The sequence below is a fragment of the Accipiter gentilis genome, chromosome 10 (genome assembly GCF_929443795.1).
Source record: "Accipiter gentilis chromosome 10, bAccGen1.1, whole genome shotgun sequence".
In the NCBI taxonomy this organism is placed as follows: Eukaryota; Metazoa; Chordata; class Aves; order Accipitriformes; family Accipitridae; genus Astur; species Astur gentilis.
The window spans coordinates 5,408,330-5,427,989 of NC_064889.1; the positions used below are offsets into that span (position 1 = coordinate 5,408,330).

The window sequence follows — 19,660 nt, forward strand, 5'->3', positions numbered from 1 at the left end:
CCTCAGTGGAGGATACAGTATAGTCGACGTACCTTGAGTTTTCAGAGTAAGGGAAGGCAACAGCACAAGCCATTTCATCAAAGCTGACTTTTAACAGCTTGTTTTATACAAGTGGAAGTCCATGCAGTGAGTGCTTTTACATTTGTCTCACTGAATCCATCCTCCTTCCCTAAAGAAATGAGCCAAAAATAATAGACTGTTTAGAGGAGTTACATAGATTGTAGATAGTACAGTTACCAAAGATTTTAGTAGACTCTCTTTATGTATTGGGTTACCTCTGATGGCAGCTCCTTTAAAGACAACAAAGTTATAACATACTGGCCTATTTAGTGAAAAGAAGGTGGCTAAACGTTTGGGGAGAAGGCAATGAGTTGTTCAACTATACACTGACAGCTTGCCTAAAAACAGCAGCAGGTGACCTTCTCCAAATAACCCCAGTCAGGTAGCAACTGTACTAGATGCAGAACTCTGGTGTGTTATGCTGGTAAATCAGGAATGCCTCTACTCCAGCCAATGGTGTTAGACTGTTGGGAGATGAGACAATAGCAGAACTGCATCTGGTGGCCAGTTGAAGCAGAGGAATGTCAATATGCAGATAAAACAGTATTTAGAAGATTAGCACATTTTTTTTTTCTATCCAGGGACTTCAGCCTGTCCTACAGTGCTTGCAAAGGGCATGTAAGATCTTCTTTCCCCTTCCCTCTACACAAATCTTCCCATGGCAAGTCCAAAACCACATGATACTCTATACTCTGCTGAACTCTTCAGCTGTAAAATATGACTTCCACAGAATTTCTCTAGTGCTCTCTGCAGTGTCTTTATAGTTACTGCTATTTCTGAACAGGCTGCTTTAGCTTTCTTTTTAAAATCCTGTCAAATGCTAATGACAACAAATTCTCTGTTCCTCTCCTGCTGCCCCCAAAAAGCCTTTTGGAGTTCTAGTTTAGAAAGATCACGTGTGGGCCTTGGAGTGGAAAAGGGCTGGCAGTAGGCAATCAACTTTCTCTTGACACAGAAAATTACCCTCTGCTAGGGCTATAATTTATTGACATGTCTTTCACTAACAGGTCTTCTGGCACAAACTTATAACTAGCTCTCGCCACACAGCTATTCCCATCCACCGCACTTATTAACCAGAAAGCCTTCTAAATGTTATCTAGTAGCAAGAATTAAGCAGTTGTGTTTTGCAGATCATGTTGCTTAGCTTGCTCTTTCATTTCCTCTTATTCAACATTATCACATTATGTTCCCTCTTCTTATGTGCTTTTCCTCTTCACAAAGCTCTTTAAACAGCTGCAAAGGGGGAGGGACCACTATGCTCACGAAAACTCCACTTTGCAGAATGCTTCTGCCAGGTCCTACTGTCTGTCTCTTTCCAGGCATTTAATACCTCCAAGATTCAGGTTTGCTTTTACGTCTCTTCCTTGTGCATCCCTGACAGCAAAGCCTATTGCCAGCTGTCTTAACTGAAGAACAGCAATCCACCTCTTCGTGTTATTGCCATGAGGAATACATACACCCTCTTTCTCTTTGTAGTGGGCTCCTTTTATTTTAACGGTAAGTGATCTTTTCTTTCAGATACAGTTTGCAGAACAGCGATAGCTTTCGCGGCTAGGAGATAGGACTGTGATATAAGCTCTCAGACAATTTGTAACTATCACCCTAGTAGGCTGCAGACTTTAAGAGGATGCATGAAATTGATTATTTTAGTGTTGTTTCTGGCTTGTTCAGTATCAGCAAATCCCCTACGATGGATATGGACAGACAATAAGTTGGACATAAAATGACAGAGCAGTAGGAGATGACAATGATAATCACTAAATAATATCCCTTTAGATGCTCCCAGGATCATATGTGATGGGAAAAGCAGGTATTGTGCTCGGAGTGAAAAAATAAAAAATTAACCATGTCATGTCCAACAGACATGAACCATAAGACAGATATCACCCCTCTAATTATTGGCTCAAGTTCACATATTTTGCAAAGTTCATACTTCCTAATTGTTTGATTACTATGTAAATAGCTTAAATTAAGTTGAAATATGTAAATATATGCTAAAAAAAAGCAAACATACATTAAGAACATTTTCTTTAGTCCACCAGGATTTCTTGCATATGCTTTAGTCAACACACACAGCCCAACAGCAGCATGAAATAGTGCATTTACCGTGGGAGTTTCTTCCCACAGAGGGACTCCACTGAACTGTTCAGAGTGAAACTGGCTGAAATTGAACTGACACAAAAATCACATCTTTCTCATAATTACCTATTCATCCCACAGTTGTTTTGTTTCTTCAATCACTGAAAGGCAACTTTAGAAAACATCTGCTTTGTAACAAATGAAGAGTGAGGGCCTACTTTAGATTCTTAGATTACACACTTTTTAACCCATTAGTATTTCCTTTTTAGTTGCATTAATTGCAGTGCAGAAATTAAAATAGTCTTTAAAATACAGTAAATTCACCACTACATCAATTGGAACAATAAGTGTTCCAAATTAGCATGCATTGTTCTAAGAGGTTATATAAATCTTTTTACTCAAGAGTATGCTGAGAAGTAAAAACATCATGAAGTCATTTCAGATAAGATAATGGCATTGTCTTATTGCTGCTTCTTGTTTGCTCTTTACAAATTACAGATGGGAATTTGATATGTCACCATTGTCCACTTAAGTTATTTGTGAGAGAGGAAAGAACAAAAATGACAACATGTGTTACAATATATTATTTCTAAACAAATGCTATTTCAACATTTATTAAAATAACCAAAGTCAGGGAAACAGATGAAACATGCCTTATGTTAAATTTTGCAATGTAGACAGTGGTAACAGTGCACTTGCCTGTATTTGTCAACATTGCTCCTTATTCTGTTCTGTGGAAATCACTCCAACATATTTGTCATTACACTGAAAATAAACAACATAACACAGGATGACTAGTTATTTCATTTAATATATTTAATTTAGAACATGTCAAAGGGAAAGTTTGCACAGGGGACTGAATGAAGTCTGTGGTTTTTTTCTTCTGCTGTGAAACTGGAATTGGAAGCATCCTGATGCAATTTTTTTTTTATGGTCATACTCCCACAGAGAAAACAAACTTACTGCAGAATGCGTACCGCAAGTTATGTGGCAATTTGCTCTCCTTGTCATGGAGCAGATGTGTAGCGTGTTCAGTGAAGCTGAAACAATTTTCCTAGCTCAGGTTCCACCCCAATGTGTTTTCGCTATTACTGCTTTCAGTACACAAAAATACTCCACCCCCAAATTAGGACTGCTTCATCATTCTTGTTAAAATCATTTGTCTTAAAGCATCAGTCTATCCTCTGCAACATTTCTGGTGATTACTGCTATTTGGAAAAAACCAGTTTGCAAGGGAAACTGTGCACTTTCGTTTCTTCCAACTATGAGAGGCAAAAGAGTAGTTTCAAATGCATGGCTACTGACGTAAATTTATGATGATTTCATGCATATAAAGATGAACTTGAATGCCTGGTAATTTTGTTCTCATTAGGTGCCATGTAGTTAATATGTAGATTGGTAATGGAAAATAGATTAGAAAAATTATACAAGAATCACTCGTTTTTACATGTTATTTACAGACTGGCTTTAGCAACCTTTAAGGCAGTGCACTGCTGACATCTAGCGGTGTTTGATACAGGCATCTGAGAGAGACGAATGAAGAGCCCCTTCGATCGTTATTTCTGATTATTAAGTTATTTAAAGGTTGGGACGGGATGGCAATTTTAGAAAGAATTATTTATTACAGGAACCCCTTCCCTAAGAACAGATAATAATTTCTTAAAGGCATTCATTATTAACAAATAATTTTTTATAATTAAGTCAAGGCCTGTCATTCATCTACATAGTTTATTGAGTCAGTACTTCAGAATCTGAGCTGTTCTCATCAGACATGCAGACCCCACAGTATGTTTTGATTTGCAGACCAGACTACTATGATTGCTAAAACAAGGTTTCAGAGAATAGGATTATTACAAATTCAGAATTAGCTTTCTGCAGATATTCTGCAGTTTCTACTTCTTACTTGCTGCTTAGCAAATACTCCATATGCTAGAATATTTACAGAAAAAGATGGCAACACAGTGAAAACATATTTATCAATTCAAACAAGAGCTCACTGTCATTGCTAGCAGCATTCAGTGATCACTGTATGAAACAAACCAAATGGCAATTTAATTATATTTGAATTATAGCCATCTGCTTATGTCACTTACATATGCAACAGCAGGAATGTTTGTTAAAAAAAAACAAACAACAAAACAAAACAAAAAAAAACCAACAAAACAAAAAATACCACACAAAACAAAACAACACAATAAAATCACTTTAACCAAGATTCTCTCTTTAGCTTCCACAAGGCTTCTCACCTATCCTTATAAACACAGATCAACTCATTCCTAGAGTGCAGCCCCATTTTCTTTACAGCATCAAACTTAGCTCTATCTTGATTGCAATACATAAGAAAAAACAGAATCTGAAGCTTAGCAAGGATCAACATAGCTCTAGCTTGATAAGCCTTTGATTAGGCAGGCTTACATGGAGAATAAACGTAATATTAAAATATCACATGGTACTAGGGCTTTTATAATGACTTGCAGGGAGGTACAAAGCAAGTATGAATCAAAAAACAAACTGACCCAACAAACACAGATGTATTCATCCAAATTTGTTTTCCCAAATGGCTTGGGAAGGTTTGAGAAGCCTATTCTGAAGAGCAATGTTATGGTTAAGTATATGTGACAAAATTTGTGCTACCAATGCCATAGCATCTGCTGGTCTTAAAAGAATTAAAACAAGCCTGGTGTTTACCTCAACCTTTCTCCAGAGCTTGAGTAAAAGCTGTTCTTAGATGTGAAAAATCTGTTCAATATTGTTTCCTTTTATGTGTCTCCACTTTCTTACTGGATCAAACAAGAAGTTCTTAGAGTATTTTTTTAATCTGAGTGGAATTCACAAGTACCAAGTTTCAGGAGAGACTTGTTCCCCCTAGCAACTTACAGCCCAATTCACATAGAAACTAGGCACCTTCTAGAAATGCACACAGACTTTGGCTACTTAGGTAATGCTGGCCTTTTGATGTCTGCCTTTCTCTGGATCTCATGGATTTGCTATAACATTAATTTGTTCTGGTTTTTTATGTACCACAAATTTAAAATACTTGCATTGCCAGTGGTTTTTGCTGTGTGGAAATGCTCTGGGGAATAATGAAGCAAATATGCTGTAGGGACACTATCCTCAATTCTGCACTATCTAGGGTTGAGTTAGGTGCCCTTTCCTATGGAAGAATCATTCTATCAATTGGATTAGAATCTGTTTTCATTAACATCTGTGTCCATCACTGTCAGCTGTATAACACAACACAGAATTACTTGACACAGAGCAGGATCTCTCTGGGTCAATTCTGCTGGCAGGACATTACCAGGACCTTAGTCATCAGTATTATTTGGTGGTCAATAGTGGTTTGAAAAGTCTGCTAGAATGGCTTTAAAAAACACAGGCAAGAACATGGGAACAGATGCAGTTACCTCTGGGGTTGTGTCACAAGCTGTTCTGCTCCATGGCAAATGTTGAGGCTTGTTTGATAGTATCCTGCAGACATCTTATTTTGCAGTCACTAAACTCCAGCTTTGGCCATCTAAGGTTTACGGTATTTGTGCTAGTCCATAAATTGGGTTTTGTTTCCACATAAAATAAGGCTTACATACTGCCTCAGGTTTTCAAATAAAATCATGCTGAAATAGAAACATCACTAGCTACCAAAAAGCTTTCAATCATTAAAAACCCCTTATGACTCCTGCAGCTCATCCCCTGGTTTTCCCTACACAGATCAGTCTTTCAATTTGTACACGTGCCTGCACCTCTGTCTCCTACAACACTAAAGAGAGAAGTCGCAGCCAGACTCCCTGCATTTGGATCATTGAAACGTTCTTCCTCTGTTATTAAGAGAGTGGTTTGCTCCCAGTTTCTATTTCTCAATGTACTCCCCAAAGTATCTATCAACTTGAGCTTTACATTTTACCATGAAAAAACCCAAAGGGTTCTGATTTATCTGCTTTGATCTATTCTTTGTGAAAGACAGTCAACTTCAGAACAGATATTGGTGCAAGCACCATATCCTTCTGTTCATACAAGCCTACAGTCTTTACAAAATCAAAAGCCCTCATTATTTCATGAAGATGATCTGATGCACAGAAATTCTGTGATCCCTACATCATGTCTCCTGGTCTCCTTTCTGAAATCCTGTTACGTGATGTTTTACAGGAAGCACTGCAGCAGATGCTGAAGAAAAGTTAATGAACCACCTACTGAGTCCTGACAGGTACAATAAGTTAATTCGACCAGCTGTCAACTCATCCCAGTTGGTATCTATAGAATTGCAGGTTTCCCTGGCACAGCTCATCAGCGTGGTAAGTTCAAATTAGGCTATGCCTTTTAATTCATTACTACCTGCACAGTACTCTAAGTAAAAGTCATATTTGGTATTACTATGTCCCTGTTATTTTCTAGTTTACATAATAATACTTAATAGGCAGGGCCCATACATGGCAATTTACTGGTTTTATACTTCAGAATGCAGCTACAACAGGGAGATCAATCTATGCCTAAGCAATAAAGAACAGTGGCCAGATCTTCAGTCAATAAAACTCCATTGATCAAAAAATCAAAATCATTCCAGTGATTTCAGTACAGCTACAGTAAGTTACACCTGGTCAGGACCTATCCTGGACTGTGTATACAATGCTAAACGATCTTCTGCTGTTTGCATCAAAGAAATCTGGTTTAATGGCCTGAAAAAAAGCTACAAAGCCAGCTCAACATCTCATGGGATATCAGGCATATCAGCAAAGAACAGTGAAATATTGTAAAGAAAAAGACATGTTAATTCTGGCTGGAATAGTTTAACGTGGTTAAAACAATCCTCACATAAGTATCTCCTCATATTCAATAAAAATTACTTCAATGGGTCTGAAAGACATTTTCAGTCACAAGGTTAGCATGCGTTTAACAGTTCTTCCAAGGCACAAATACACACCTCAGTGCCAAGAGAGTTTTAGCATTAACTGCAGTGGGAACAAGATCCAGCACATAAGTGGGGATAATTTCCTGAATCGGGGCTTTCAACTCTGCTGCTCTCTCCCTGGATGAAAAAGATGATACAGATGACTGCCTCCCTGCCAGAATTTGTGTGTGGGCCAGTGACTGGACTGCTGCAAACTTTAAGAGACCTATATAATTTATATTCTGAAACTCAAGAAGAAAAGACAGACACTCATGGAACATAAGGGAAACTGTACAAGCAGATGAGTTTTCCTATATATGTGCAGACTGATTTATACAGGATATACTGTCATGTATACCAGATGACTCTGGGACAAGTACTCCCTCTCTCCTGGAGAATTCCACCTGGACACAGACATGCCTCCTCACATGGTGCACTGCCACCACTAGCACAGTGTCCTCCCAGATTGCAGATTCTGGGCATAAAAAGCGAGGTGCTTTGCCCCCACAGGCCCCAGCAATCATCAACCTAAACAGAGTAGATGAATGGGCTAGGATCAAGAATGGCACAGCTCAGTCCCTCTGTATCCTCAGTCTTCAAGCACAAAATAAAATTAAGCATCTTATAGGCTCTGACAATCTCAAGCATCTTCAGGATTGGAGAATCAACCTGTTTTCCTGCAGAAATCCTCCTGACTCTTTGACCTCCTACCTTGCCCCTTCAGTAGAGCCCCAGCCATACAGATCTGCTGCAGAGAGACTTCTCTTCTGGACTGCTGTCCAGAGAGACAGTGGTTTCATGAAGCAGAGCCTGCCAGCTGAGAGCTTACATGGCAAAACCTTACATAAACCTCATACAAGTTAATCTAGGCCTTCTTGGTGGTCAAATATGCCTTCTCTTTCAAATCAAATCCACAGGGGGTAAGGGGGCAGAAATCAGCTCAGCAGAGTGGTGGTAATTGTTCCCAAATAGCCATACTCCAGTCACAACTGTCCTTGTTAAAAAGCCACTTGGAGCTCTACACTTGTGGGGTTACTATTTATCATCAGTATGTGCGCAAGACTGGCCATATTACCAGCAGAGAAATGCCTGTCTTGAAATACACTGGATGAAATCATGCTGCGTAGTTGGAGATATCCTCAAAAGCCTACTGAATAAATCTTATTACTGCAATAAACTGAAACTTTTTAGAGGACTACTCTTCTCTCTCTTTTTCGCTGCAGAATGAACGGGAGCAGATCATGACTACAAATGTCTGGCTGAACCAGGTAACCAAACCCACAGAGGCATGCTCTTGCAAGCCACAAATGCAACTGCTTTCACTCTATCACAGTGATTGTTTTGTTAGTGCTGGTCTGGATACTCCCATCACTACTGTACAATTCTTCTCTTAGGAGTGGATTGATTATCGTTTGGCTTGGAAGCCCTCTGAGTATGAAGGAATAAATAAGCTGAGAATACCTGCAAAACACATCTGGTTGCCAGACATTGTGCTTTACAATAAGTAAGTAAAACTTCTGTGGTTTATGCAGACAGTGAACAAAACTTTAACCATGTATCAAGAAACAACCATCAGAACCAATGAAGTAGGTCTGATAAAATTCTAAAACTGAATTTTGTAACTTTTAGCCAGTATCAAGTGTATCTGACTGGGGTACTGGTGTCAAAGATAATTTTAGTAAAATCAGGGCTCTGGTTAAAGAAATTCCAGCAGACTTGGAGCATGTCTGCAGCGTGAGCTGTTAAAACACCAGGGGATCTGTGACAAGGCTCACAACTGAGACTCAGATGTATATCAAGCTAGACTATATGGAAAGCATTCATTGTAAGTACAAGCCCAGCCATAACTGTTCATGCTTGCAAGGAGATAAGACATCTGGAATTCTATTGGACATCTTAGGTTCTGAGCTACATTTTTGTCTCCTACTTCTTCTTCCCCCCTCCCTTCCACCACAAACCCCAGAACACAAATCTGTTACAAACTTCACATGTATCAGAACTCCATGAGTTAATATTCATTTACAAAACCAAATTATGTTCTGTTTTCATAAAGCATTAAAAAATCAATTGTAAGAATACATAATAAATCTGTCAACATTTGACCCTGTTGCTTTACAGTACAGAGAAAAACAAAAGCCTGGTGCTAGACCATACTTCAGTTCTTCTTTCAAACAAACAGCTAACTGCCAATTTTGTTTTGCTTTGCTTTGTTTTTAAGTCTCTAGCAAAGCCTTGAAGTGGATGATATCAAGCCTTTGGGAAAAAAAATAATCAAAACTTATAATATACTTTCATGATACTTTGAAAAACAATGAACTCATAAACATGTGACGGTTTATGAACATATACAGATGGGAAACTTAGGAAGTTTATATATAACTGAGTTAAGTCCCTAGAATCCTACTGCTGGAAATCAGATTTGAGAAATACTTAAAACTATTGTATTAGTCACAAAATAATTCAGCCAGTGGATTAGGATGTACTCTGGCTGGTCCAATCTTGTTCTGGTAAATCATGTCCCCACCCTCTACTGCTTTCTTCCTTACTCTCCAAACGATACCATTTAATGGATTATACGAATGGAAAGAAAGTTTTAAAAGGCTTCTTAAATGTATGGGAACAAGCTTTTTGCCTCACCATATTGGATTTTTACATTAGTACAAAGCTTCAAATTAAAATTTTAGATAAAGAGCACCCCCCGTAACTTTCTGCTGCAGAAGCAGTGTTTCAAAGGCATCAGTCAGTTCAAGAAGGTGCTAAAGAAAACACGAAGAGCATTCCCATGCCCCACAGCTCTGTCCGTATGTAGCCTGTGCACAGGACTGCAAAGGCCACTGAGACAGCATCAGCAGCCCAGCCTCTATCCCACAGCTGAGCCAAGGGCAGCCAGCAGAAGAACCTACAGATTCTCAGCCCAGGAGTCTACCCAGTACATTGTACAGTGTAATGGTAAATCTAACTCAGGGAGATACAGACGTGAGAAATAAGATAGAATCTCTTCACTAAAAGGTAAGCTCTTTACTAGCGATTTTATTGGCAATGAACTAATGACCCTTGTACACTACAGCCTCTCACTTCCGCATCTGTTTGTTTCAATGCCTACATGAGTTAGCTACAAGGGTCTCAGCTCAGTGCCAGGCACCAGCATTGGTAACATGAGGCCTCTCCAGAGCCAAATGCAACTGATCTGGAGAACAACTACACATGTGCCAAGCCTTGGATACTTGTCGCACTTCCCTGCTTCGAAAAAAATCAACTTTAGCACTGAAATAGCCCTATTTTCCATGATGTGTTGTGAACAAACAAGTGATTCATTAGACTTTTTATTAACTCTTAAGGGGCCTATTTCCACTCAAATAAAAGGGTGCTACTTAACCATAGTCAGCTGAACTTCATTCGTTCACTTGCAGTGAGTTTGGTCCTATATTTTTGCAGATAACATATGGCCTTTAGGCTATGTGCATTTCTTTACAGATGTTTATCAAAAGGAAGGCATGGGGGATGTACCTAGTACAGACTCTTCTTTGCAGTATAACTAAGTGGCTAACCCAGTTTTTAATAAAAGTGATTGATCGACATAGGAACAAATCTTTGAGTTTCCTCATCTGTCAGGAAAAAAACAGTCACTAATAGTTGTTCCTTCCTACTGTTACACTTTTCTTTAGTAGCCTGATTGGCTGAGTTTGAAAGATGTTGCATAGCACAGGTGAGAAGATGCAGTGAATAGACTCAAAACCACTACATTTCAATAATATTTATCAGCAATTGACCACTGCACATTTCTACCTCAGGATACTTCATAGGTTAAACAGCCCTAAGTTGTTCACCCAGAAATATTGGACAGGAGAAGATATTGACTACTGACTGCTAATGATCTTCTCCCTGAATTAAAGGGCCCATCATAACATAGAAGACTCTCCTGGTGGAAGTTTGGCAGTTGGAGGAGATACAGAGCCAAGATTATTTGTGGGCACTAAGAACACTGTGGCTTGTTTGTTCTGGTTTTGTAATAAGTAAACATTAACTGGAGTGATGCAATAAATTGTAAACCATATAATTACATTTCCTCTGCCTACACTCTCCCTGCATTTCTAACTAACACTGCTCATCCTTATTTCCTCGTCTAAGTCATTTAGGAGTGTTGCTGTGTGCTCTTAGCAGTGGCTGTGTTCCAGATCAAAGGTACCTCCATCTTCATGCTGGATGATCTCATTTTTACTCAGCCTTCAGAGATGTTGTAAGCCTTAATTACTTTAACAAACATTTACAAAATACTTTGAGTTCTTTGGATGAAACAGAGATGCATATTTATTATTTAATAGTATTTTTATGAAATAATTTTTTTAAGTATTGGACTAAATATGAATTCTCTGATTGGGAGAAATGCATACATTAATCTCCCTATCAAGTTATACCTCCCTACAACATAGATTTCAAAATCAAAATATTACTAAATTTTGATTCTAGGAACAACTGAGGCCCACAAGACCAAGAATGTCAGAGCTTTTCTGTTTTGAACTGTTTTTCCTCTTAATGTTTTATTATCTTCTCTCCTTTTTCTTTCCTCTTGTTTCATTAGTGCGGATGGCACATACGAAGTTTCACTTTACACAAATGCAATCGTAAAGAATAATGGAAGCATTCGCTGGTTACCACCAGCCATTTACAAGAGTGCCTGCAAGATTGAAGTTAAGCATTTCCCATTTGATCAACAAAACTGCACATTAAAGTTCCGTTCTTGGACATATGATCATACAGAAATTGATATGGTGCTTAAAACTTCCATGGCAAGCATGGACGACTTTACGCCAAGTGGAGAGTGGGACATTGTAGCACTCCCAGGAAGAAGGACTGTAAATCCTTTGGATCCCAATTATGTCGATGTGACATATGACTTCATTATTAAAAGGAAACCCCTTTTTTATACCATCAATCTTATCATTCCATGTGTGCTAATTACATCCTTAGCCATCCTGGTGTTCTACTTGCCTTCAGACTGTGGTGAAAAAATGACCTTATGCATATCTGTGTTGCTTGCCTTGACTGTGTTCTTGCTGCTGATATCCAAAATAGTCCCTCCAACATCTCTAGATGTTCCACTGATTGGGAAGTATCTCATGTTTACAATGGTACTAGTGACCTTCTCAATAGTTACCAGTGTCTGTGTACTCAATGTCCACCATAGATCTCCAAGTACTCACACTATGCCCCCTTGGGTAAAGCTGGTTTTCCTTGAAAGACTTCCAGCCTACCTGTTCATGAAGCGTCCAGAAAATAATTCTCCACGGCAAAAGCTGTGCAACTGCAAAAAGACAAAAGCTGAGAATCCTTGTATGGAGCCAGCTGACTTCTACAAGAGCTCTACCTATTTTTTGAATACAGCCTCTGCCAAAAAATGTGATATGAAAATCACTGAGACTCTTGACAATGTCAGCAGCCATCGAGATTTTAGGTTAAGAACAGGCACAAAATTTTCTCCTGAGGTCCAAGAAGCAATTGATGGAGTCAGTTTTATAGCAGAGCACATGAAAAGTGATGACAACGACCAGAGTGTAAGTAAAAACGAGAAATCATCCCAGTCTTTCCAAACTTCATCTCCTGTCCTCCCTGTAACACGCTGTTCTTCAGAAAGCATATTTGAACTCCCTAGTTATTCTGAAGTTTTTAGAGAGATTCTAGCTATAGCTTATAAGAGGAAATATTTTTTGCTGTTAAAAGAACTTAATGAATAGCAATTTGGTAAACACCAATACTCTCCTGGAAAGTAACATGGTTATTTCTACAAAGAGAGAATGTTGATTGCCCAGTAAGTCATGAAGCACCCTTGAAAACGCCATGTTGTCACATGCAAGTAGTGTTTGGCGGGGGGGGGAAATAATATTTAGTTCCAGGTCAGAAAAAAAATATTTTTACTCATTGTATTCAGTAAGACTGTGACTCAACCCATGGCCAGGCCACATTAACCAGAAACAATCTACCTGCAGTTCAAGCATTTATTTACCTAATTGGGCACAGAAGGGGGATTTAGTAAAATTGGTAAAATGCCTTTGCAAACACCCTCTCCGGGCTAAGATATCTGTCTGCATATAGCAAACATAATGGGTAGAATCGAAATCCTAATGCCAGCGGAGCTGACACTTCTTTCATTTGAGTTGAATCAGACTTGTTATTGGTTATAAGATGTACTTTATCCAGGACGCATTTAAGCAGTGCTGCTGCTGCCTTATTCACTTCTCCTACTCCTGTGCTACTAGCTAGCACACTAAAGCTGATATAAATACACTGTGAATAATGCTTGGAAAAACTCAGATGGTTCAGAGTTTTGTTTAGACAAGCACCCATGATTAGGAAAAAAATCAGCCTCATACCTACCAGTGTCGCCTCTGTGACCCAGATCCCAGTCAGACTCTAGGTTCTCTATTTCTGTTCTGCTGTCCCTCCCTCAGCCAAGCAGATTAAATAAAGTTGGGTTTCCGGTCTTGCAGAAGTCCCTTGAGGAGCATGCCACGGAGTAGTTCATGTTTTCTATTAACTGAAATTACTGTCAATATAAATAAAGAAGATCAGCTATTAACATTAGACATGAGCTTGTAAACATTGAAACTGACTGAACAGAAGCAGACTTCATAGAGCAGAAAAAAAGTTTTCTAATAGCTCAAAAATTCTTGCAAGAATGTGTTGCACACTTAAAGGATCTACAAAGCTTCCATGTGATATTAAGAACAATTTTCAAGGGTATTTTATACATTAAAAATTAATTGAATGCTTTTCACACAGGGTCCTCTGATATTACATATCACTTTTCTATATTCATAATTTTAATCTCTGCTTTCTTCCTTCATTATCATGGTCTGATAACAACTGCTCATGCACATCTACTACAGTATGATTTCAGAAGCACACAATTCCCATTAGCAGCAGTGGAAATTAAAAGTGTGCACTGAAGGAAAAATACGTAATGTTCTAATATAAGACAGGAGATAATTGACAAGCAAGGTAAAGCCATTGAGGTGAGGATGTCCCATGTTTAACTAGAATCAATGAGAGAGGATAAAATAATCAATCCTGAGATGCAAATGAAGATGGCTATATTCCCCCTTTACAACAATAGCCTGATAGTCACTTCAGTTTGAGAACAGAATCTAAGGCCATGACTTTCACAGACAATATATGCAAGGCAAAAAGGGATTTTAATAAAAGCAGCAGTATTAATATGCATTAAAACCCTTGATTAGGATGACTGCTGACAAGAAAAGAAGTCTGAAGCTAACCCTGTTTAACAGCAGTAAACACCATCTATTTTTGTCCACTGAGATTAATAGCATCTGCAAACCAAAATTAAAGGAAAAAAAATTCCTTAATTGGATTAGACTGTGGGTTTTTCCGGACTGGCTTCCACCCGGCAGCAACGCTCAGTACCTGGTGCATCCAAGACAGCTAAGAAATATTTACAGTATTTTTCACCACTGCCCAAAATGGTTGTATGAGAAAAATCCCTTCCCAAGCCTAAAGTCAGTTTATTCCCTGAACCTTCAGATTTGTTTACTTTTATTTTCATAAACAAAAACTCAGCATTAGCAAGAGAAAGAGTAAAAGAATATGACAAATTGCTAATATCTTTAATTGGCTTTTTCTTCCAGGTCATTGAAGATTGGAAGTATGTTGCCATGGTAGTGGACAGGCTGTTTCTCTGGATATTCGTCCTTGTTTGTGTCCTGGGGACTGTTGGATTATTTCTGCAGCCACTTTTTCAAAACCATACTGCTGCCGTGAACCCTTAGTTGTAATTTAAAACTGTCAATAGTTACATAGATGTTAAGTCTCATTCTGCTCTCAGTTTCCCCCCTGTTAAAACCACAGAGATGCCAACTGATGTGCTCTTACATCAGATTTAGAGTAGGGAAATGTAAAGCAGAACTTGACTTCTTGTGGTAGGGGAAAAAACCCAAAACAAACAGAAAACTACTATTTTTTCCAATGAGTTCAGTATTTCTGGTAATATCTTGGTCCTTTTTTCAATTATTTGAAGTCTGAACATAACAAAGGCATTTACTGTACAGTATGCCATCCTGGCTCACAAGGATTGTTATTTTAAAAGTATTTTACATACATTGCCTCAGGAAGGACATTTTCTTTCCTTAGAATACTGCAATTTCCCTATTACAAAGAAGGTATTGCTATGACATTTATTTCATTCAAATGCATCAAAACTATTTGTGACTGATTTATGAAGAGCTTTACAGGTGGAATCACTGTTTAGCTGTTTGAGTATGATATTTAAACCTGAACTGAGAAACAGAGACATTCTTCTGAGTATGTCTGGTTATGAGTATAACCACTTGCCATCTCTGATAGCTGATTGATCAACAGAGGCCAAATTAATATATGACAAACAAACCTGTATATACTCTGTTCAATGATGAAATACAAATAAAATGTAAAATTTTCCTTTATATGGATTTAATCCTGAAATGTTCCTGCAACTTTAACAGCTCATGTAATTGGGGTCCACACACACTTCCATGAATCCAAGGCTAAGAGCACAGGAAAGCATCTAGAGCAGACAATTGTGAAAGGCAGCTAGAATGAGAAGACATCTGAGAACAGACAGACACGCATGTTTTGCTGTGGAGATTTTAAGCAGATTTAAGTAAAATCCTCAACAAATTAGCTAGGAAAGCACATAACGCACGTACAGTCTTAAAGTCTTTGGCAAAGGACAGATCAAGGCCCTAGACTCCCATCACAGGACAATCCCACCACACTTTGTTCCAGGTAGCTTGTAACCTACAAAAGGACAAGACATTTTTCAAGCTCAACCAATCTCAGCTTTTCCTTGGGGTGTGGTCAGAACACATAACAATTTTACCACCATTGACAGATACAACTAATGACTGGTGAACAAAGTGGCAAAATCCACTACTAGTTGTGAAGGGGATGTGACGCTCACCTGTCCCAGTGGAGGATTAGCTGACACCTAAACCTGTGTTCTTGAACCAGCCACAGATGAAGACAGCTCCGGCTCTATTTGCTGTCATCAAAACCGAGCTACATCTCTACCTAGATCACCATTCCCAGGCAGCTAAGATGACGACATAGATTTAGACATGCCAAAACAGACACACCAACCTTTCCAAGTGTTCAGAGCAACTCTGGGACCTTTGCCGATTGCTGTGTTCAGTTCCTTCCTGCCCATGCGCTGAACTGCCCCGCACTGCTGCCACACACGCCCCCATCCCGCACACCCACTCCTGCACACTGGAAGGGCTCTCCCAGGGGCTTGAGCACTGCAGCATGGCCTGGTGCATGACAGCCTAGGAAAAATACAATGAAAAAGTATCAGCAGTGACATGGGTGAGGCTATGTGAGCAGCAGCAGCATCTCCCTTAGGTCCTATGCTAGAAGAAGAAATGGTTGTAACGCTATCATCCTCCCTTCCATTCCCCTTCCCTTATGCACCGTAACCGTGCCCATCACTGAAGACAAGGCACGAAGGTGAAGGATGTCTGTAGGACAGCCCTAGTAATGCAGGTGTGCCCTGTGACCATAGAAGTTACCACATCCTTCTCTCCCAGAGGGTGGCAATGCTCTGGTCCCCAAACATTAACCGTTCTAGACATTTCCCATGGTGACTGGTAGGTGGTGTAAAGTTTAAATGGGTCAAACCTGCTTTCCCCGCCTCAAATGTCTTCTCCTTCTCAAACCTGGAGAGCAGAGCTATTTCTCTGCAGACAACTGAAACAACAGCTGTGAGATGAGATGAGATGACATGACATGAGGCACAGGCCGCACCTCAAGAGCAGAGGGGTGCCTTCACCCACACAGGGAGGTGCTCCTCTACGTTAGGTTATATGCCAGGAGCTGACATGGCACTGAACATCACTAGCACATGTGCACCCACTGCCCCAGCTGCTAAGCAGCTTTTGCTGCTTACAGAGAAGGTAGAGGGAAGCCAGAGCAGCTGCCAGCACTGCACAGGGTAACAGTAAAGCCTGTTTAAATCCCACAGTAATCCTTAACAGTGAATCTGAAAGAGGCAGCACCGACCTCAGCACAATGCTCTTGTGAGCTACAACACACTCCTGCGGGGCAGAAGGGAGTGGGACTCACCCAGCCAAGCAACCAAGCATGCAGCAAGTCAGCTGTGGACCCTGCAGTCCACCTGACTGACACTGGACCTGTGCAGAGCAGAGACCCCTCTCTCTGTGCTCTTTTCACCCAGTACCAACAGCAGTTCTGGCTCTGTCCTGCTCTCACCCTCCTACCAATCATTATTCCTCTCCCCTGGTGTCCCTTCTTATCCTCCCCCTCGCTGCCTGAATGCAACTGAAATGAGGCCTGCAGTACTCCCATCTCGTAGTTGGCCTTATCTTTATGAGCAGTAATGACTGATAATGCTTGGCTCCGTAACTGCAGCCTTCAGCTGAATTATCCTCAGCATAGAAAAAAGTTTTAGAAAGGATTTGGCAGCTCAGCTAGCAGCTAACACAGAGCACAGGCAGATGGAGGCCTCAGACTTGACAAACCCAGAAAAAGCTTTCAGAAGGTACATCACTGGCCTCAGGGAGATCCCTGCAGAACTAGAGCTCCTCATCCAGGAAATGGTGGGCTCTGGTGCTTTCCATACACTGTGGCCACCTTATTCCTTTTTTAATCACGAGTGAAGCAATATACTCTAACCTAGTTATGTTCTTGGAAACCACCACTGTATTTTTTTAGAGTTTCCAGAAATAATTCAATCCATAGCAAACTTCAGAATGGAAAATTTCACCCAAAGCCCCCAAATTTTGAAAAATCTGAACTCCTAAAACTGCTTTCAAAATGGGAAATGCTATTTTTGCCTAACCCTCAGCAACTCCACCTATGTAATACATAGAACTGTTCCCAGTTTAAACTGTCAAAGAATTGTAGGGGTTTCCACTTTGATTTTTTGGCAAAATTTCAAAAACAAAAAATTTCTGGAGAAAAGGAAACATTAAAAATGTCATCTTGCAGGCTAATATGAACATGGCAAGGTCCCAGTTCATCAAACAAACTTCAACGTTTCCACTTTTCAGGGTTTTTACAGTAACGCTTTTCATTTAAAAAGGGAAAAAAGTGGTCATTCAAAATGTATTTTTCACTAAAACTGTTTTTCGGTGGCAGTGTGCAACCAGCCTTTGATTCCCTACTAGTAAGGAAAAGCCTCTGTTGGGTCCCTCCCCATTCCCTACTATTGCAGAAATCTTTAACTCTGACCAATCCTGTCTTCTGTCAGAACACCTAGACGTGCCAACATCACAACACGTATGTACCATCCATGTCCAGGTGAGTTTATGTGGGACTGTTGCTGCACCCCTGCAGCCACAGCAAACTAGAAAGACCAGCAGTGATGGCTTTTTATAGAGGGAGCATCAATACCCCAGACAAAGGTGGGAAAATATTATTTTCCTCATCACCTGAGTCGATTAAGACTTGATCTTAACAAATCTTAACAAAGTAAAACACCTTTAAAAGTGGCGTGTTTATTAAAAAGCAAAGGCTATGTAGTTTGTTATTGTAGATCTTCTTGGGTAGATCAGCTTCCCCCTACCCATACAAATTCTTCTTCCGTGTAGTTCTGCAATGCACTCATGATGATGTGTCCTTATCACGTCACTCTCCCTAGCCATAAAAATAATCCTACCATAAACCCAAGCTGATTTCACCAGGAGCTCCAGCATGTGATGTCAGAAACAAAATACCTGTGCATACAAACACCACTGAAAATTTCAGTAACTAGGCAAATTAAGCTAAAATACCAGTACCTCTTGATGCAATGGCTCTTTGCTGCCTCTGCAGATTATAAGTTTCCAAATCATTCATGTTTAAGCACTAACTTTTGGGGAAGATGGGTTATGATCTGATCTTGAAAGCTTTAGCTGATTTCTAGTTGTGACTAAAAAGAAACAAACAAAAATCTCAGTTATAATGCTGCTTATACATGGAAGCTAAGAAGGCAGAAAGGGAAAACATCTAGTCTCAATGCCCTGGAAAGGCAAAAAAATGTGTCCACAAAGGGTTAAGCTAAAAGAGCAAGCAGCCAAGTTCTCTGGAAAAAAAAGAAATAAAATCAAATGGACAGTAAAGCCTACTTCCTCCATGCTAATAGAATTACAGAAATTATCATAAGAGCATGTGTCTGGGGATGGAGTGAATAATGCTCTGAGAGATAGGGCAAACGGGATAAACAAGCTCTGTGCCAAGACCAGCTGAACTGCACCCAGTCTGGTGCTCTTTCTCCCAGTGCTATCTCTTAACACAGTGCCAAATGGGCTCATCATTTATCCTTCCCTAGCAGCAGGGAGTTAAGCACCTACTGGGTGCAGCCTCCTGTCCCACAGGGCTTCGCTCTTGTCATTTCCAAAAACAAGGGTGGAATCCCACATTTTTCTCTCTCCCCCTCCTCTCTCCACACAGACCGCCCAGATGTGTGCAACAACCACTGCATGCATGAGCCTTGCATCACCTGGTTGTTCAAGAGGGGCACAAAAAGTGACATATAAGTTAACAAGGAAGCTAATGGGCACCTAGGGAATGAGCCACTCTGCAAATAGTGATTTTATGATTGAACTTCAAACACAACTCTCCATTCTCCTCCATCTCCTTCCCCCTGAACAATAA

The 19,660-nt window shown here is 39.8% G+C and overlaps 1 protein-coding gene across 1 annotated transcript; it reads left to right on the forward strand.

The window, feature by feature from the left end:
- The first annotated feature begins 1,328 nt into the window (after positions 1-1,328).
- CHRNB4 (cholinergic receptor nicotinic beta 4 subunit) lies at positions 1,329-15,471 on the forward strand. Its single transcript, XM_049813268.1, has 6 exons — positions 1,329-1,557; positions 6,280-6,425; positions 8,242-8,286; positions 8,413-8,522; positions 11,598-12,570; positions 14,659-15,471. Exons 1-6 carry the CDS (start codon positions 1,503-1,505, stop codon positions 14,797-14,799), a joined length of 1,470 nt encoding a protein of 489 aa, XP_049669225.1. The 5' UTR covers positions 1,329-1,502; the 3' UTR covers positions 14,800-15,471.
- Positions 15,472-19,660: the final 4,189 nt, after the last annotated feature.